The 21830-nt window shown below is 40.1% G+C and overlaps 1 protein-coding gene across 1 annotated transcript in view; it reads right to left on the bottom strand.

Moving 5' to 3' along the window:
• The window catches only part of ppp2r5b (protein phosphatase 2, regulatory subunit B', beta), a 33986-nt gene extending 25788 nt beyond the window's left edge, over window positions 1-8198 (bottom strand). Inside the window, exon 1 of the mRNA XM_053342907.1 lies at window positions 8006-8198. Within this exon, the coding sequence (XP_053198882.1) occupies window positions 8006-8198 (193 nt within the window). The remainder of the gene's footprint in view (window positions 1-8005) is intronic.
• Window positions 8199-21830: the final 13632 nt, after the last annotated feature.

The raw sequence follows: 21830 nt of genomic DNA, 5'->3' as shown, positions 1-21830 counted from the left end.
AGCAGCGGGAACATTATGCATTTCCTATCAGTCCCTAGAAACAGGAGGATTGCAAAAAAGCACACTTCGACCTGTTAAGCAGCATCAAGTGGGCCGATAGCAACATCGGACACATATTAAGACGCAAAACAGCCAGAAACACTTCTTTGAAAGCTATGAAAGAAATAGATTTACTATTTGATGACCTGCAATAAGGATCATAACCTGATTATTCACGATACCATTTTACCTACAATCTCTAACAATGTTTACTTCTTCCTGTGAGCCCACTCAGCTTCAGCTCACCATCTGTTCCTCTGTGCAACAAAGTCTGATTCACCTACGTTGTCTGTATTGCTTGTCTTGTATCTTCAGGGTGATTCTGGGCTTTTAGAGATGCTTAAATGCTAACGCCAACCAGCAGGATGGGTTTTCGTGCAGGTACAGGAGATTTAACACTAACACTAAGCTCACACAACATCCTTTAGGGCCTCACAGAGTTATTTGAAGCCACTCAGCAGTTCTTTGTAAAGCCACTACTGCTGGAAGCCACTTATTGAAACGTCAAGGACAGAAAACATCATGCATGGCTATTTTGTTGTATGAGTATTTTTTTTTTTTTGCATGGTCAAAGCAGCAATTAGCAACGCTTGCGCTAGTCTGCATGCTGAATATTCTTTGCACGAAACGCCTCTTTTTAATTACTTTATGTGAGTGTTTTCTTATTGATTTTTTTTAAGCTGTTTTGAGGATTCAGCACCCAGATAAGCATACTGGAGCTCAGCATGTTGATTCATTTTCAAAACAGCAATTAGGCGCGCTGCTATTCTGCGGCTCTGCTGCTTTCACATTGGTGTGGGAGATAATAATAAACAACTATCATCCATTTTTGATGAGAAGAAATCCAGCCCCACAGTTGACTGTAAGAAACAGCTGTGATTTTTAAAAAAAGGACTATTTCACAATTTTTGGCTTCATCTGCTGCTGTTTTTCCAGATCAGACTGTGAGACTGACGAAATTCCGTTTCTCTTTTAACTAGGACGATAAAAGTAGAGCCTCTCGTGACATGCGGTTTACAGGAATAGTTTTAGTATGATCATCTTGTGACTTCCTAATACAGATACATTTTAATGCCCTAATTTCAATTTTAGAATATGAGGCACATTGTGGGATTATTTGAGTTAATAAAACAGGCATGCCATGACCTTTACTATGTATTAGGTCTCCAGTCCTGCCAGCCCAGGTCTATAACATTTGCTATGGTCAAAAATGCAATCTGAGCTTTACAAAACAAGCCGGCAGGATGTGCCGCTGGGCCGAGCTGTGCAGAAAGCGTTTTGTGTGTTTGCTCTCTCTGTGTTAGCTCCTGCTGAGGTAGCTGCTGGCTGCAACAATCTTCCCCAAGATCTCAAGATAGACCAGAACGCGTCCCATGATCGTCCTGCATGCGTTTGAACTTTGCACGATCACAAAGACACACTCAGAGCTTAATAAGTACTACAATGCTTTTAGGACGGTTTTATCCTCACTCAGCTCAGAATAGAATAACTGACTTACTGCATAGTTAAACCCACAGAGGTCAAACCTATTCCCAACCTACATTCAATATCATGGTAATTTGTTATCCGGATTACATTTCTTCTGGTAATAGCATTTCTATGCACCATGTGATATGATTTCTGTCCACAGTGAAAAAATATTTTAACTCAAAATAGTGATATTTCTATCCATGATGGTGATATTTCTGTCTCATTGAAAATTGAGAGTCGATGAATATGCAAATCTCAGTGTTAGTGCACTGGAAGCATCAAGTTTCTACATCACACTTGTTTACGTTCCATATCAGACCAGAACTGCCTCCAACTTTGTTGGGATGTCACAAATCCTGCTCATTTGTACACGCCCTTAAGTCAGATATTTTCACTTTCACTTTCAGCACATAAATGTGAAAACAGCCTTCAAGTGTCATACTTCACATATGTTATTATACACAGTGGTGATCAAACATCCGACTGAAGTAACTAGAAGAAAAACACATCTTTGACGAGGTGGGCACTACAGGTGCAATGTGTGGATCATATTTTCACGTGGATGACTCATACTTACTATTAGTCCAATCGAAACACAAACCTAGCTGAGCACTCTCTGAATGTGGTGCATACTGAATGTATACGTAACATTTATTTAAAAAGACATATTAGATATATTTCACAAATCACAGAGAGAGCAGTGAAGGAAGAGCTGGAAAATTGACAAATAAACGACAGAGGGATTTGTGGCCAGGCCTATCCCAAGGTTAAAAGAAAGGAATCTGATGCTGCCTTGCATGGTTGCAAGATTATCTACTAATAAAAGGCAGGAATAACAGGTTCAGTCATTTAAAAATCATCTTGAACCACATTCATGGACATTATCTTTGGTTTGTGTGAACAAGGCATAAATGCTAATCATAAGTTTGTTTATCTGCTGACTAGATGTTGGGCAGGAATGTGACCTTAGTCTGGTTAGCCTGCCAGCGACAGCACAGCACTTGTGACTGGGAAGCCTGACTGGTGTCTGTAGCCCCAGGGGAGAGCTTCACAGCTGGGGAGGAGCGCTGAGCTAACAGCCTGTTCTCTAGTTTGAGCTGCAGTGTAACTGAAGACACTGAGGAGGACAACCAGGAGAGCCAAGGACCAACATAACAATCCACTCTGGTCAAGCTGCGACAAATAACTTATCTTCTTATGTGATGTGTGTGCTATGAGGCATGATTGACTTTACATTACTTTGGCAGATTGATCAAAATATAATCAATTAGTTGTCTTCAACAGTTCTTGTCTTGCCACCTTAGCAGGTTAGGTTGCTAAAGCTACACAGACAAATATCTGAACAGCTACTTAGCTAGCTCAATAGTTAGTTAGACAAATGACAAAAATGTAAACATGTGAATGTTTGCTAAAGCATGATGAGCTTTCTTAAAGCACACCAACAGTCCAAAACCTAAAGTTATTCAGTTGAATATCTTACGGTATCTAATATGTAATGGTACAGAGATAGCAGCCAGTTAGTTGTACTGGGCCAGTTTCCAGAGCATCATCTTTACTGGAAACCATCCTCAACTACTTCATTATTTAACATGAAGATTAAAGTGCAGAAATACAGGAAAAGAGAGACTTCCACCATGTTGAAAACCATTTCTGATACCCATCTGGTGGCTGCCTACTGTGTGACAGCAGATATTAAATATTTTAATTTGCCTGAGTCCCACAGAAACACTAAGTTTATTGAGGCCTGTTGCCTCAGTTATGACTTAATCACCATCTCATTTGGGGCCCTGTCTGAAATTTTCAGCAGTACTTACATTAAAGCTCAATTTTTTTTAACGGGAACATTAAGCCAGAAACAAAGAAAAGCACCTGAAATGAGCAACTGTTCAATAGTGATAAAGGCAGGGATTAATCTTCATTTCATACTAAATAGCTTGTAGTAACATTAAGACCACAGATGTTTACTGAAAGGTGTTTAAATCTTACAAAACTGAGAGGAGGGCTGTGTTTCTTTTTAATTAGACCTTGAAGGAAAAACTCACTCATAAATCACATGTTTTAAACAAGTACATCCATTGATATAGAAATAAACTGCACACTGCGGTAGAGTGCAGTTTGCACTTTGAAGTCCAAAACTGGTCCAAGAACACAGCATCCAGAAAGGTTTCATGCATGTGTTTGTGTGTGAGTATGCACACATGCTGCAGGCCTGTGGCCAAACATGAAGACACTGTAAAAGGGATTATAGGAACTCTGTACCCTTCATCCATCATCTGTGGGTTCACTGACTGCTTTGACCATGCCTGCTGCTCTTTTATTGGTCATTATTGTTTACTGCAGCATCACAAGGATAGTGTACTCATCTCACCTGAAGATCATCTAATCCATGTCAACAATATTCTTGTATCACTCAATAATTTCTTTACTGAACAAAATCCTTCAGGTATTATATTCAGCAACTTTGGCATGTCTCACTTCAGCGCAGGAAATATTAGTAACACAGTTATGCCGTGACACTAATCCCCTTTAGGGAAACTCCTGGAGGTTCGGAGGTCAGTGTCTGACTACAGAACAGCAACCCTGAAAGTCACTGGAAGGAAAGTCAATGTGTTGATCGGTGACATTTCAGCATGGTGGATCAGTGCTTGCACAGGAGTTGAAGATTGCTCCAAGTGAATGGCAATCTGTGCGAGTGACGTCTATGTACTTCTAATTTGGGTGATTTTCACAAATAATAAGTAAGCCTGCTAACAATTAATGTTAAAGCATTAAATATGAATGCATGAGTTGAGATTTCAACACAATGAGCTCATGAAACTCCACTGAAAACATTTTGAGTAATGCCAAAAATGAATTGTTTATATTAGGATACACCAGACAAGGACTGCACAAAACCAGGTTATGTTTTTTTATGCCCAAAGCCAACATTTTTTAAAGTCTAATTTTCTTCCATATCTGTGCATAGCACCCACAGTATGGTTAGGGTTATAGGTAAAGACTGTGGTTACTGGTACAATAATTGCTGGTCTGTGTACATTAAAACACTGGTCTAGAGCATAAATGTCAGACGTGCTGCACACCCATCCACCACACCCTTACTGCCCTGCACTCACTCTAAATGTTGGCATTGGATGTTAATTTGTGAGGTGCGGAATCATCGAATTTGAAGGTAATTTCCAGGATAAAGGGCTGCATTTATTGTAAATCTGGTGCCAACTAGAGAAAATATACTGAAATCATGCCACATATGATAATCCCTTTCAACAACCAGCACTAAAGAGAGATCTCCATGCTCTCCTTTCCACGTAAAAAGTATTTTTAAAGGCCAATATGCTTCAAACACTACTGATAACAGGTTTGCAAAGATGCATCCTGTTCAACTGAGTCTACTGTTGATGCAGGAATCAGCATCTTCTATGATGTTACAATATTCTCCTCTATGATGGATTTCTTCCTGTCTTGATTGTTGAAATTGGTCCAAGCTGTAGCTCTGTCTGAGACTAATATCTAAAACTAAATGTTTACTACTGGTCATTTTAAACATCTCCTGCTATTAATCTCCATTGTATCTTTGCTGGACATAAGAAAAATAAAACCTCAAACAATAAAATGGATCCATAAGAACCCACTTAACTTCACCAGCAGGTTTAATGTGGAAGAGATGTGTCGCCATTAACAGGAGAAGCAGTTGGAATTAACAATAGGAATGTGATTCCCTGGAGGGCAAAACACCCACAAGTCTGTCTACACTTGGCCTACATACTGCCCGTTACAGACTTCCCCACACCAGGCTTTTCTCTTGCGCCTGTGCTGCAGGATCTTACTATCAGTTCCTCCAGGGATCCAGAAAGAGTGCCGCAGCAGTGCAGCGGCCTTGTCTTAACTGGGACTTGTTTCTATTGAAGGCTAAAGGACGTTTGCACAGAGAGGTCTGAACTGAGGGTGTCACGGAGTCACAAGTGAAAACCCTCCATCATCATGGCGCACATGCCCGTCACTCACAGGCCCGGAGAGGAAATCAACGGCGGGTGAACGAGGTGCAAAGCATCAACACAGGAGCACCATCTCTAAAAGCAGAAAGGTCTTCTCTTCATAGAGGGTTAATGGAATGAGATTGTAGGCTACATAAAAGAGAACTAACCTTATAAAGAGCGGTCAGGGGCATATATACGAGGACATACAATGTGCCCTTGTCCTGTACACACAGGCGAGAGAGAAAGAAGACACTGAAGGTGAGGATGAAGCACAGATGGAGATACAGAGAAGCTCTTGAGGAAACCAGCATTAAAAAACATGGAGGGAATGTCTTTTTAACTGAACGTACCAAAATATGAGATACAAAAATATACATTTGGACATCTTTTGACATCTGTTCAGTATACACAAAATGTCTCATTAAGGAAATGTCTTTTCAGGGTTTTTGAAGAGACCTGAGAGGTAATTTTATCAGCAATGAACACCTTTTCATGATAGACCCATTCCCTGTGCAAGCAGAGGCTTATTCTGGGGCTGCAACTACTGATTATTTTCATTATGGATTCATCTGTCACATCATTTTTAGATTTATTTATTAATATTTTAAAAGGTAAAAAGGGTTAAGAATTCCTAGAGCCCAAATGTGATTCCCTATTTAGTCCACCAAATAGCCCAAAGCCCAATGAAATTCAATTAAAAACAATATAAAACTATTAAAAGCAGAAAATTATCACATTTGAGAAGGTGCAAGCATGAAAATGTTTGCTTTTTTTTCTTAATAAATTGCTTGATTCATTTCCCCCGTCACCCCTAGCTTGCCTTAGAGAAAAAAACAAAATCAAATCTAACTTTGGCTACTTTGCTGTGGTTGCACTCTGTTTCTAACCACATCAAACCCCACCCAAGGCCTGTCTATCTGTCTGCAGGTGGAGCCCTGAGTCTGAAGTGGTCTGGCAGATGGAGACAGCACTACACTGTATTTGAAAATGAAAGAAAATGGGTCCAATGTTTTTGTAGCCTCGTGCCTTCAGTCTGAGATGATATCGAACAAGCTCCCATAGATCAAAGAGACCTCTGTGTAGTAACAGTAGCTCTGGGATTAGAGCTATAGCAACAGCACACCTGCAAGTAGTGCCACTCCAACTGTCTTTATGAGGCATGTCATATAGGTCTGAATGTCAGGATCTGATACATACTATACATCCAAATTATAGAGCTTCTTTTTCTTATTTGATGTATTTTTGTTTAAGAGTTTTGTATTGTATTTTTTATGTGTGTGCATGAGTGAGTCTAGCTCAGTTATTCTGCATACATGAATTTGAACATGGACCTCTGGGCATTTCTTCTCCATCCTTCAAAAAGAAAACCACAAAAATGTAAAATTCACCCAGATTATTATGAAAAAAAATAAGAAAGAAAACTGTGTTAGTGTGAGATGGCTCTTGTGAAACATGCCCTTTGAAATGTAAAGCTGTTGAAGGCAACATACAGTAATGTGTTGAGTGGATGATTGACAGAATTGACAAAAAAAGGACAAAATTTATCCAGTTCCAACTCGTTGGACATGAGATTTTGCTGCTTTTCTCTGTTTCACATCATTAGAAACTACATTTTTTTTAAGGTATTGGACTGCTTGTCGGACAAAACAAGACATTTTGAACTCTTTGTGATGTTTTTCACAGTTTAATGATATTATTTAATAGACAAATCTGGAATATAATTGTCAAATGAATGAATAATGGGAAGAACACTTTATTTTATGGGTCCTTTAGTTTTCCATCGATTGCCAGGAAATGTTCCCAATCATTTCATAAAAGTGGCTGCTATGTAACTGTCCATTATTAGGGCATTTCTTTGAAAGGGTTATGTAATTTGTTCGATTATGGAAAACTTGACCATTTTTAAGGAGCCTAGAATGCAAATACACATTGAAAAGTAAGTTTTACTCTGTCAGTGAAATAATTGTGAAGAATTTAAGATATTTAGATGTTTTGCAAATGAATTCACTCAAATAGAATGAATGGGAACTGGTCAGCAAAACCAACTTTTTAAATTTTTCTTACAGTTTATTCCAAATTGTACCTAAAAATGTAAAATGTAAAATGAAAATTAGGAAGTTTGTATAAAATTAAAGCACAGTGGTACCAAAATAGTAATTGCCCTGGTGCACAATATTCCAATAGTGGGCCTTAAAAACATCCCAGAGTGGTTCCTGAATTCAATAAATCAAATCCATTGCTATCACCTCTGTCAGAAAAGACCAAATTGGAAAAGATCATATGAATCAGTGGACACCTATCAATAGAAAATACATTATACCAACAGACTTTCTCCACAGTATGGATCAGTAGGTGTGTTATGTAAACTCATATGATGTTCAAACAATGAAGATGACATACATAAAGTGAAGATGGAACCTTTGGTGGTGACTTTACTGGACTTTTCATCCCTCGTGGTATCACTATAATGTATTCTTGACATTGACCCACAGGATGGCTGCCACAATAAATCAGTGTCTCACCTTTGAGCAGGGGCAGCGGTGTCAGCTCCACCTGGGAGCTCTGGTAGCGGAACTGGGACGAGCTGTGAGACCTCCTCTGCCGGGCTCTGCGCATGGACCTCCGCGGGAAGCCATCCACCTTCTCCGCGGAGGGCACCGAGAAGCTGGTGGTCGGCGAGGACGGGCTGGACGGAGGCAGCTTGGTCGTCTCCATGATGGCTGTTAGATGGCGGTGATGATGGTGGTGGTGCTGCTACTGCGTGCGTGAGTGTGTGCGTGCGTGCGTGCGAGTGCGTAAAGAGGCGTTTAAGAGGATGTACGGGTGAATGGAGGAGAGGATGGAGGAGTGGGTGGCTATCTGAATCACAGATGGATTATCAATTGATCAGAATGAATAGACTCTCTGGAGTGGTGGAGGAGGAGGGGGAGGAGGAGGAGGAGGACAGGGGAGAGAAATACAGGGGGAGAAGGTGCAGAGGCGTAGGAGAGGAGAGGAGAGATATTTTTTGGATGTCCAGTCCCGTGCTGTGCGCCTCGCTGTCTGTATCAGAGCCGGACTGGAAATGGCAGCATCGGCAGCAGCATCCCTGAATCTTCTCCTTTTTTTTCACGCACAGATGAGAAATCGCTTGTGTATCATCCCCGAGAAGGAGCAGAGCCTGCACAGCTTCCAGATGATGCTCAGACAGGCGCGTCTCCTCACACACACATACACAGACACACACACGCACACAGACACACACACGCTCGCCTCTCTGCTGCTGTTCTGGCGTCACACACACACACACACAGACTAAATTTGGATGTTTGTTAACCTTGTGATCAAATAGCTCCTTATGCAGAAGGAAAATGAATGTAATCAAGCAAAGATGATCCTCCTCCTGCTTATCCACATCAAAAAACAAACACTCCAGTTTATAGCATATAACCTTCTCATCGATGAGGCTCCTTCTCAGTAAAAATCAGTGATGGGTCCTGGCGGTGGATGATGGTGATGATATCATAAAATCATCAATCTGGGCCCACCTCGGCTGCCGCATCACTGTTGTCCTTCTGGCTCGTTTTTTAACGGATCCTCTGTTGACCGCACCTGACTATTATGTTCTGCTTTTTTTCTCACAGGTTGATGATGATGATGTTGTTCTTCTGCACCTCTCCACACAGCCTCCTCCTGCCGTTCTCCAATCGTTTCAGGGCGGGGAAACAAACGGTCCCTCACAGCGCCGACATGTGCAGGTCCTCAGCCAGCAGCGGCCGATGCAACACCGAGCCCCGCTGCGCCCTCCGCTCCTGTCTCCACCTCCTCGGGTAGAAAAAAAAAACACACACACACAAGAAGAGAAATAAAAGCAAGCAGCCTCTCCTCTCCCACAGCGGCAGCCCGGAGAGGAAAAAAAATCTGAAGGCCTATATTATACAATAGCACCCCGTCTATGTCTGTCACACTGACGCGTTTTGCTCTTGTCCCCCTTCTCGGTTCCCGTTATCCGGTCGTCCTAGAGGCTCAGAGAGCTGCGTCAAGACGCACGCAGTGAGCCAGTCCACCGGAAATAAGACCGTGTGTCTGTCAAAATAAGAAGAGAATAGAATAGAATAGTATAGAAAATAAAACAATAGACTACAATAGAATAGAATATTATAGTATAGTATAGAATACAATACAATAGAATACAATGGGATAGAATAAAATAGTACAGTATAGAAAATAAAACAATAGAATAGAATACAATAGAAGAGAATAGAACATAATTGAATAGAATACAATAGACTAAAAGTGGAGTGTATAGAATAGAAAATAATAGAATCGAATAGAATAGAAGTGGAGAGAATACAATAGAAAATAATACAATAGAATAGACAATAATATAATATAATAGAAAATAATACAATATAACATAAGAGAATAGAATAGAAAATAACAGAATTGAAAATAAGAGAATAGAACAAAATAGAATAGAATAGAATAGAATAAACGTTATTGTCCAGCCCAGGCAGGAACATTGTCATTAGTCTAACTCAGGAAAGAATAAACACAGACATGTCCACAAGATAAAAACATCACATTAACACAGCAGAGATCTCTCAGTTGCACATCAGTGCATTCATACCCATGCTGGACAGCCTACACTGCAATATTTATGGCCACATTAATTGCGTTTGCATTTCACACTGGGGGGAGCAACTCAAACTCAGGGTAGTGTGGGTGTGTTTTGTCAGAGGTGATTGACAGGTCTTTCCTGTGTACAGCTGTGCTGTAAAGGTCTAATGGGTTTTGTTGGCGGCCTGCTATCCTCCCTGCTGTTTTAACAATCGCGGTTAGCTTGTTTCTATTTACTAAAGTCAAGTGCCCATGTCAGAGAGATATATTACAGACAAAGATGCTCTCTATCAAACACTTTTTCCAAAACAACAAGACTGATCCCTAAACCCTTCAGATTCCTTATTAAATCAGTCTCTGACCAGCTTTCTTACATATAAAATCAACATTGTCTGTGAAACTCAGTTTTTCACAATGTATAGTGAATTTAATAAATGTTTTCCTGTCCACTATCACAGGAATAATAAGACACCAATGGGGCTTTTTTACCTATTTTGACATGTCACAGTATCAAAAACGCAGGTGTAAATCTAACCTAACCCTAAAATGAATGATGGCCGAGTTCCATTTAACTGCTTAAGTTTCAGAGTCACTGGCATATAGTGCAACATTTCAATTAAATTACCTCTTTGATGTTATAAGTAACACCAGTGTTTTTCCTCCCATGACAAGTGGAAAAGTCAGCCAGTTTTAAGGCTATCTGTTCTAATGTAATGCTGTTTTCAGCACATCTCTTCCATACACTGATTGTGCCTCATCATTTCTCTCCATCTTGGCAGCTGTGGACATAATGTGCCGCCTCTTCTTCATAATTAATTTCACAGCAGTTACTTTTTATATCCTCAGCATTGATCCACTATCTCCTTTGTCATTCTTCCCAAAAATATAAAATGATGGTTATTACAAAAAAAAAGAAAATTGAAGATGCTCCAGAGTTTTGCTGCCAGCCAGCTGCAATAAGAAGCGTTTTATTTTCTAAAGCTGGGACCGGATGCTCTCCTAGCTCCCTTTGAGTGTCTTGACACTGGCTCCCCAGCCTAAAGGTGGTGCAAGGAGAGAGAGGAGTGAGGCTCCTCACTGCGGATGACGCTATAGGATGGATTTATTTATTTATTTGTCTTTATTTACGTGGCCCGTCTCTGCCTCTTAAACTCGGGTCATTATGAGCAGATGCGTCATGAGTGTCCCGCTGCTCCGCTCTCACTCCGTCACCTCTGACAAACCTCTGGCCGCAGATTCATCCCGTTATCAAATGCCCCCCCCGTCCCCCCCTCCCGCTCCATCAGTGCTCCTGTCTGACTCTCCGCCACCCTCCTCCTCCTCCTCCTCCTCCCTTTCCCCCATCTTCCTCGCCTCCTATGTGAGGTGAGCGCGCATGTGTGAGTGTGTGTGCGCGCGCGTGTGTGTGTACTTGGCTTTAAGGATCAAGTTCCATACATTATTCTTCTGTTTGCTAAGCCACTTCTCTCTCTTTCTCTCTCTCTCACACACACACATACACACGCACACACCCCCCCCCCCCCCCCCCCCCCCACACACACACACACACACACACACACACACACACACACACACACACACACACACACACACTCAAAAGCGCAATTATACACGCGCTTTTCTCTCACAACCTTGGCTGGCAGTGAGTGTGTTTTGATGGCGTGTTCGCGATGTGAGACCTGATCCTCCTTACTGCTCCTCTCACCATGAACACACGCACACAGTCTTTTCTTATAGCCTGAACAAGGATGAGAGTTATACTGTGCGCCTGCGCCCCTTTCTCTCTTCCTATATGACTCCCTGTGTGTTATATTAGAATTCAAACATATTTAAAGAATTGAATACTAAAACGAATAAGGGAAACAAAATCATTTTATTTTTCATTAACTTCTTTATTACAATCTGAGTTGCAACATAAATATATTAATTTGATGTATAAATACAAAGCACAACCAAAGCCTGGCACTAAATTATTAGCTAATAGAATAAACTCTCATATGCTTCCTATATGATATAAAATTACAATATAAAAGAGAAGTAATCTACACATTAGCAGGGACGTAGCTACTACTGACAACAGTGAGGTCATATGTGTTTCCTGAGAATTTGGGAATTAGGGACTCAAGATATATAAAAATATATTAAATGAACAGGGGCAAACATATAAGTGGTGGAGGTCAACCACCAGGCAGAAGTTTGGTGGCTCGATTGCCAGCTCCAGCTTGTATGTCAAAGTGTCCAAAAGTGGGCAAGATACCAAACCCCAATTTTGGTGTGTGTGTGTGTGTGTGTGTGTGTGTGCGTGTGTGTGAATGGGTTAATGACGGGAGTCTACTGCAATCCATTTACCATAAACATTACCTCATTTTAGGCAGACACAAATACATTCAGGAACTAATACAGGAACTTCATGATGGAACATAATTACACTAAATATAACTGATATAAATGAACAGTTAAGTGAATTAAATAAAACAATTTAGAGATCCTTTTTTGTAGTTTTTGTGTCTGGGGTGGGATACATTACAGGACCTACACATATGATCTCAATATTCAGTAATATTCAGTAATCTAAAATCCTGACTACAGCCCTGCAAAATTAAAAAAGAAGAAGAAATAGTATCAATTGAAAAAACAAAATCGTCATTTTAATGCAATCATGCTATATAAGCGCAGCGATATTTCCTATTTCCTAAGAAACTTTAAACCCAGCGGTAGTTCTTACAACAAGTTTAAGTAGCCTCTTTAACCTCTTATTGTTAGCTATAAGGAAAGCAATTACATTATTTATTATTTCTTTCTCGTCACATTTTCTTTTTACCATGTCCCCTACACAGATCATTACAATTCAAAGTGTACCACTTGTTAAAACAGCTTAGTTTGTAATACAGACTGGTGAAACTTATACAACAAGTTTTACAACATTATTGCAAGCTATCATAATTACAGGCAATCTCACACACACATACATTTGGCTGGACTTGGTCATATAGTAACTGTAAGTGAGGGTTTTTACTGTCTCAGATGTAGCTTACATAATTCATTGCTGGATTAACCCACTAAAGGGCTGTTTATGGTAACATGTGTATTTAGTAATATGAAAATACAAAGTATCATCTGACACAGTGGCTCAAGGGCCAATACATCTGGTTTATGAAAAAAAGCATGGTAACAAAAATAAATTGACAATGCATCATATAGGGGCATGATTGAAGCAAGGACAAATCATGTAATTGTATGATTTGAAATGTAGAAGAAAAAACATAAATCAATTTTATTGAAAAATAAATAATTATATATACAGCTATATATATATGTGTATATTTTTAAAAATATTCAGCAATTGACTGATGTTAATTTTGTCTCGGACATAAATACATTTGAAATAGCAGCAGAGGTTTATGACTGTGTATGATGAGACGGTGTATCTGATTATGTCTCCAATGTGAATGAAAAAATCAATTTTCCTCTAGTTAAACTACTATAAGCAGCCGAACCGGAGCTGTGTGGTTATTTTTGGCACTGTGTTCAGACTCACGGCTCCGGGTTGAGATGGAAATTTCTTCAGATGGCAATTCTGTGAAGTTGTAAGGAAGTGAGTCCCCCACCCTATCTAAAATTATGAGCTTTAGATGTTGAGTCAGTATCTCGTCTTTTGTAAGCTAAAACCCTTCCTTCCTTGGATTTTCTTCCATTTGAAAAAGTTAGGTTTTTGCTGTTGCACTTTTTTGTCAATTATGGACTCTCACATTGCTTGATTTTTGACTCAGTTATCCAGCAGAGATTTCCTGGGATTCCCTGGACCTTAAGCAAGGCTCCTTTTACCATCATTAAAGGGGAACTCCACCGTTTATTTATCTTACTCAACCTGTGAAAACAGGAGTCAAGTGAGTTAATATCCCCCTGATGATGTCATTGTGAAGTCCTCAGGGTCTATAAACTCACAACAGAAACAAGAAACCTACATTACAAAGTGGAGGTGTAGAGTTTAAAAGATGTTGGATTTACATTCAGAGTAGGTCTAACAAAACAGGTGAATCATGGGAAATGTAGGATTCAGTGTTTCTGTCTCTTAAAGCAAACTAGAGCCTAAAAGTCAATGTTCTCTACCTGCGTTGCTTCAATTGTAACCATTCTTTTTAAAAGTGTGTCTCTTGTGAGTGCCCCAACTTTATAGAAGTGGCCTACTAAATCACCAGAGTGCTTCTTTAAGAGACAAAAAGCTGAATATTGGCAACAGCCCAGACATTTGTTAAATCCTTGGTTCATTTTCTAATGCCAGGTTTCCTAACATGAAAACATCTGGTTGTCAAATATTTCAAGTGTGTCAGCTTATACTCATAACAGCTTGTATCTTGGCATCGTTGGTGTTACCAGTTTTTTCATTCCTAACAAATTACACTGTAGCTCTTTGGAGGCCTCAATCATCAGGTGTCTCTGTGCTGTCATTTGTTACCACTTGATTTTGAGTCCCACAGAGTTTGATTGAACTGCTACAGGTTGCTAGTCCCACTTAGTATCCAATCATTGACCTCCAGGAACTCAGAAAGGGAGAGATCACTTAAGGGATCACCAAGAGGTGGCACCAAAGATGCAGGTTGAGCGAGAGGTCTAGCCAAGCTGCCGGAGGTAGTCTGAGGAACGTTAAGAGGACTAGGGACAGTGAGCAGGGAGAGCATAGACGAAGGAGTAGGTATCACTTGATGGCCAGAACTCTGCTTTAAAGTGAAAGCAGAGGCAGGGGGAGGAATCTGGTTTGCCTGCTGGGAAACCGAAAGAAATGGTAGAGCAGGATCTTGAAGAGGTGCTGGTAAAATAATGCTTGAATTTTTGGAATTTCCTCTGAATTGATGTTGATGAAGCTGGGGCACATTCATGGGGAAATTTTGTGCTGCTAGACCTGCGTTCTCTGCCGCTGGAGGTCTTATATAGGAGCAAGGGGGCACCATGTTAGATGAAGCAGCTTGGAAAGAGGCTTGTTTCATTAGAAAGGCATCCAGTCCCCTGGAAGGAAGTGTAGAGGAAGCTGGGTGGGAGGAAGGGGTCAAGGCACGACTGTTTATGTGGAGAGCAGCATTCACTGATATTGAAGAACTTTCATGAATGTCTTGTTCAGATGGAAGAGGAGCAACTGTGGAGCAAACTGGATTTGAAATAAGGCTGGTGGACAGCTGTGTCAGGGCAGCTTTTTTTGATCTTGAGGTGATTTGAGAAGGAGGTTCTTCACTAAACAAAGAGTGAGGAGCCACATCTGAAAAAGTAGCAGTCATTGCACTGGAGGAGGGTGAGGTGGTAAAGAGTTCGGCAGGCAACCCAGAAGACGGTGAAGGTTGAGTGTTGTCAGCACAGTCATGGGTGTGATGACCCAGACTGGGAGTTACAGAGGTAGAGAGAGAGGGTGCAGCTGTCAAAATGGAGCACGAGGTCTGGTGAGGGTTCTCGCAAGGGCTGGAGGAGTTTTGAGGGAGCGTGGTATCAACTGGCGATGGAGAAACACAAAGGCGGTTGGTTAAGCTAGACCCTGATGCTCTGAGGCAGCAGAAAGGCTTGTGGCGCTCCAGAGCTGTTGTATAGTGATTGGCCTCTTTTTTCAATGTAGCAATCTCCTTCTGAAGGGCAGAGTTTGATTGCTCCAGATGCTGCAGCTCCTATGGAAAAGAGGGCAAAGGGAAATGTGAAAAAAAACTCCAGTTGAATGAGGTTTATCTTTATTATCCCTAAGAGATGAACTCACCAGCAATAAAAACTGATTAAAGACATACATCAAAAGATAAATAACGGAAACCACACTTTCCGCTCACATGAAATCACACCAGGCCTGACACGTAATACTGATGACACTCTTCTTTAAGATTCCTCTAACAGATAACATGACAGGGTCAAGCTAGAGCACAAAGGAGAACTGAAATATTACTGTTAAGAGAAATTCAGCAGGAACTGAGCGGGTATGGCAAAGAGAGCAGTAAGGTTTTCCACAAATCACGTAAAAGCCAAAAAAGTCAAGTTAAAGAGGCCCTCCAGTCACGTTTTATAACTTTTGCAAATCCTCTGCTTCGAATTAGAATGTGTGTCTGATATGGATTTCCTGCACACAAAAAAATGCCTTGTTAAAAATCCTTAAAACATCTCCTTCTTTTCCTTCTATCAATATGGAAGTACATTACATCTCTGAGATTTAAATCAAATCAAGAGTGCAGCTATAGGCCTTTAACTTTAACCACTTTTAGCAAATGAATGTGAATTGTCTTCTGGTATCAAACTCTGCACCTACATCGTTCTACACAGTGAAGGTCAGAGCTCCAACTGAGGAAACCAGGAGAAAACACATTTCCGACTTTTAACGTGTCTAGAATTGTTTGCTCCCAGTCTATCAATTATTCAACAAGCATGAATAATGCTGAGAAGAAAAGCCTTTTCTTTCAGTATGAGGATGTGTCCGCTATTTTCTCTTAAGGTCACGAAGTCTACATTTAAATCAACAGTTGTATGCAACCATGCAACACGTGCACTGAACCTTTTGAACTTTCAACTGCTGACATGGACTATCTTCTAAACTCATTTTCTGATGCTTCTTCAAAATCAACCTGAAGAACAAGAAAAGAGAGCAGAAGTGAAAGAGACGAAGAGAGAGAAAGTGAAAGTCTGGATTCCCTCCAAACACACCTATTCACAAATCTGGTAAATGTACACTTATCCAACCAGTTATGACAGGTAGGATATTATGTGGGAGGAAAAATGAGGCACACTGTAATGAGCATGAAAGAGGACAAGCAGAAGAAACATCAATCGTTAAACACAGCCAATATATCTTATTTGTGTCCTGAAAGTAATAAATCACAGACAGATTCATGAAAATCTGATGGTAAGCTTTTATATATCTACATCTATAGTACAGTTACAGTTAATCATTAACCTCATGCAGCCATTCATGCTGTAGTGATTATTACACCTTCCACCACTTTTTTAAAATCCTTGTGTGTAAAGGTGAGGGGTCTAAAACTAAAATACATCATTGACATTGGATCCCTTAAATGAATAGTTAAACATTTTGGAGAAAATGAGCTTATTCGCTTTCTTGCCAAGAGTTATATAAGAAGATTAACGGTTAGACGGTTAGCTTAGCTTAGCATAAAGACTGGAAACAGAGGGAAACATCTAGCCTGGCTAAAAAGGTAACAAAATCTTTCTTAATCTCACTTCAGCACCTCTAAAGTTCACTAATTAACACACTATCTAATTTGTTTACTGTATTGAATAGGCAAAGGGCAAAACTGATAATGTGGTTTAATAGGGGGTGTGTAGTGACTGGAAAAATTAAAATCTGTCGTTTTGATACTTTTTTGTATGAATTAATCAGTCGAGATATAACATGTAAATGTGAGTGCTTTGGAGTTCCCCCCGCCCCCCCCCCCTCTTGCAGTTTCCCCTTGTTTCCAGTGATTCTGCCAAGATAAATGAACCACCTGCTGAAGGTAACTTCATGTTTACTGCACAGGCAATCATCGTGTTATTAATCATCTTTATGACAACTAAACCGAAAGCACGTGGCAAAGCTTTTTCAGAATGACAACACTACGTTTCAAGTTCAACATCATCAAAAATGTGGACTCTCATTCAGACAGATCTGTGACTGTGTTCTGCTACGCTGAATCTCTACAATATGTCTCATTAAAACTTTTACTCAAAGCATTAAGAAAAAATCATTTTGACAGTTAAGACGTGCTTGAATAGAGCATCAAATTTTGCTCTTTCAAATGGATAATTACTGAGGATATAATTATGTCTAATTCAAATCATAAAAAATGTATAAAGTCTATACATGCACTGTTGTCAGTGGTTCACATTGTGAAGTTTCTGACTCAGAACATTATTTGCTCCATGGAATCCAATCAGAAATTTCCTTTCATAAAACCCGTACTGTCTGTGAAAGTACCTGTGGAATTTGCCCTTCAGGAAGATTTCATGGCAGAGACACGAAAGGAAAAACGTAGGGGCGTGTGTGTGTGTGTGTGTGTGTGTGTGGAGTGGGCAGAAAGGAAAGGGAGGGCTCACCAGAGGGAGTGAAAGCCCTTCTCTTAAGCTGAGCATTTCCAAGAAACGGCTGTGAGCCTTCTGCCAGATTACACAAGACGCATACACACCGCTAGTCACATAGCCTCTGTGTGTGCGTGTGTGAGACAGAAAGTGACAGAATCACAGTATGATGTTGTAGAGAGGGAAGGAAAGAAAGAAAAGAAGGAGAGAAAGAAGGAGTACATTTTTCAAACCTCATGGAGCTCATCAGCCCTCTCTGTTTGTTTTTTCCTGCTCTTCCTCGCTGCTTCTCTGTTCTTCTGTCGTCTTTTAGTCCCTCTGTATTGCGTCCCTGGTCCTTCTCCCTCTTTTTCCTGTCAAGATGAACAGTCATGAACATCCCTGCATACTTTTCATATGGCATCCTCTATTGCCTTTAAGGAGTGCTCCTTTTTCAAGACATTAACAACTTTTTTATATTGCATGTTTTTGAAACCTGTATTAGTTCATGAGGTCATGAGGCAAATCTAATACATGACATGACACGTAGTCTCCCAGTTTGAGCAGGTCAGTAAAGCAATAAACAGACTTGGACTTGAAGAGAGAGGAACTTATTGTGTTATAGCACATGATGTTAGAGGGAAACTTTAGTATTTTCCAACCTGGACCGCATTTTCCCATCCTTTCATATCTAAGTGACTAATGGTGACAGCAATTTTTGAAACTGGTCCAGTATTGCGTGAATGCACCAGCAGCCACAAAACAGGCTGCAATTTAATCCTTTGGGGCAACTTCACCCCATCAATGTACATTCACTAAAAGTTCTTATTACATACAGAGAAATAAAACATTTTTCTTCACCTTTTGCTTGATATGGTCTTTTTATGATTGTGTCAAACCAAGTCTCACTCAAGGACAGGTCTCTTTCTGAAATCTTACGATAGTTGAGCGTAGACTGTTAAAAAAAAAAAAGGACTTATTCACTGTGACATTACTTGTTGGTTGGACTTGTGTTTTGAAGCCTTGAGTTTAGCATTTGGACCGTCGCCATCTTGGATTTTTGGGGCCAGACAAGATCATATCTGGACAAGATGACCTTAATGCTGGCTGGTCTATAGTGACCTGTGATAATGTTGGTACTATTTCTTATTTTCACCAGCAATAAAAAAGACTTAAAACCATTAAAACTAAATATACTAACAGGAAAAAATGAACATCCAACTCTTAAAGGTCTTTGATTACAACCAAATGCTGAAAAAGACTTTTTAGGCAACCAACATGTTACAATTCATTTTCATAAACTAAAAACTAACTGAAATAGCAACAACTATGGCTACACCTATACTCTGTGAATCTGGGGTTATGCCATGGTTAAATTTCCATTCCAACATTATTGCTGTGGTAGTCATACTTAGATTGAGAGTCTGAGCTTTTGGTGGACGTACATTGATAAGGAGCAATTGCCCCAAAGGATTACATTGCAGCCTGTATTGCAGCAGCTGGCTAAAGCTCTCTTGCTCAATATTGGACCAGTTTCAAAAATGACAGTCTACATTAGTCACTTAGGCACAAAAAGATAAAAAATAGGCTCAGGTCCAGTCCAGTTTCCTTTAAATTCAGCACTCGTTGAGTTATAACTGACACCGAAGAGGAAACAAATTCAGTGATCCATCACTGAGTCTGACTCATACCAAAATGGTACAAGAACAAGAGCAAGTACTTAGGATTTTTTGTTATATAAAACTACACATAAGAAAGTGCTGTCACCCAGGGTAAAATCTGAAGATATGAATAATATGTCAAGCCTAATTTGGTTATTTTCTTTACCCATATGAGAGGACAGGTGCCCTGCAGCCAGGTTGGGGAAATTTGAAATGAGCTGAAATCATTATCAGCTGTGATAAATGGCACAAACTATTCCAACAGCGCCAGGCATTCAGAGATAGAAAAATGAATGCTGGTATTAGAAATTCCAAAGTGAGTCTTGGGAGTACATTTTGGTCTCTTCTGATGGTGATCACAATGCCTAATTCTTAAAGAAAATGTAAAAGAATAATATAATATAATAGAATCTATGCTCAATAGGGGGTCTGAATTGATTTTAGAGTGACTCACTACTACTTACTTGCTAATATTTTAATTGATATAGCTTTTAAAAGACTATGTATCATCAAATATTCAAATGAGATGACTTGTTCAAGTGATTATCTAACTCTAACTCTAACTTTTGTTATTATAGCATTCATTTAATAGTCTCATAACATGTGTAATAGTACTGACAGTAGGATTACAGTATGTTCTATTTCTGTATGTATTTATTGGCTTACTTGCTTCATTGATGAATTGATAGATTAGAAGAAGGAGGACTTACCGAGCCAGCAGTGTTGCTGTTGCAATCAGCTGAGAGCGAGCCGGGGCTGTTGGAGTCATAAACGGTATCCATGAATAACGGAGACATGTCTTGCGCCCCCTTCACGCTGCAGACCGGCTGGTCAGTTAAATGAGTCTCCGGTAACAGCATAAGTCTTCAGCCTGTCCTCACCGGTGCAACATACCCACAGGTGCAACCACCGGCTGTCATATAATACTCTGCAGCGGCTGCGCGACTTTCTGCGGTTTGGGATAACCTGTGGATGAGTCAGTGGACGACGGAGGTGAGGTGCTGCTAAAGTATATTTCTGTGTTGCAAACCAATGGTGATGGTTGCTTAGTGACTTGCTGACTCTGTGTGTCCAGAACAGAGCTGCGTTCAGTTTCAGTCTGATGGCTTTTGTGCAGGAGGTTTGGCACCAGAGAGAGCTGATGATGATGCAACATGATGTGACTGCTTTCAGTTTCTCTTTCTTTTAAACTGACCCGTTGCAAGGTAATGGTGTGTGTATTTAAGGAGGAGGGGAATAGAAGGGCGGTGCTGTATAGGCAATGCTTTCTTTTTCAAAGCCTGCATAACCGGCTTTCTATAGATTATATATTCACTTAAGCACTAGTATTTTTCAACTATTACTATTACATCGGTTATAAATAATACTAAATGAAATCCATGCTGTGACAAACTTGCAATAAACAGGCAGATAAATATTCATGACAAGGGGATGTTGTGGGATGTTTTATTGACCAATTATAAATCTAACAAAGTCTAAATCCCAAAAAATAAACCTATAAAACATCAGGCTTGTTTTCATGTTTTTCTTTATTTCGATGCCTTCCTGAAGTGCCATAAAACTCAAGTTCACATTAGTGTACTGCATTGTCTGATAGGTCAGATAATAATCCTATCCTCACATTTCCAATAGTGCCTGTGGGAAGAATGATGGGAGAGATTTAGGAGAGCTGTAGTTTTGGACGGGAAGGGTTGTAAGTGGGGGGTGGGTTAGGTTACCATATTAGGAAGAAGCTTCCTTCACGTGCAGGGAATTTCTAAAAACGCGCCTTGCCAGGAAATAAATGGCCAAGCCCCCTAACAACAGCCAACAGCTTTTACCACTCTTTAGCAGGAAATTATGTCACTTCTGTTACCAAAAAGGGGCATTGCTAAATCCTCCTACAGATTCACTTGGCTTGATTACAGTGGTGGGCAGTGTAAAGTGCCTGAAGTCACAAGGAATCCATAAAGCATTTGTGGGTTAGGGTTCGGGTCAATGCGTTTATGTCACATTTGTGCTCAAAAAGTTGGACTGTTTTTGGCAGTGAGTAGAAGTGCTTATTATCAATATAGCTAAACATCTAAAACTTAGA

This window comes from Scomber japonicus, chromosome 22 (assembly GCF_027409825.1).
Source record: "Scomber japonicus isolate fScoJap1 chromosome 22, fScoJap1.pri, whole genome shotgun sequence".
NCBI classification, from domain to species: Eukaryota; Metazoa; Chordata; class Actinopteri; order Scombriformes; family Scombridae; genus Scomber; species Scomber japonicus.
Note: the sequence above shows the minus strand (reverse complement) of the source record. Positions and strands in the feature narration are given on the sequence as shown.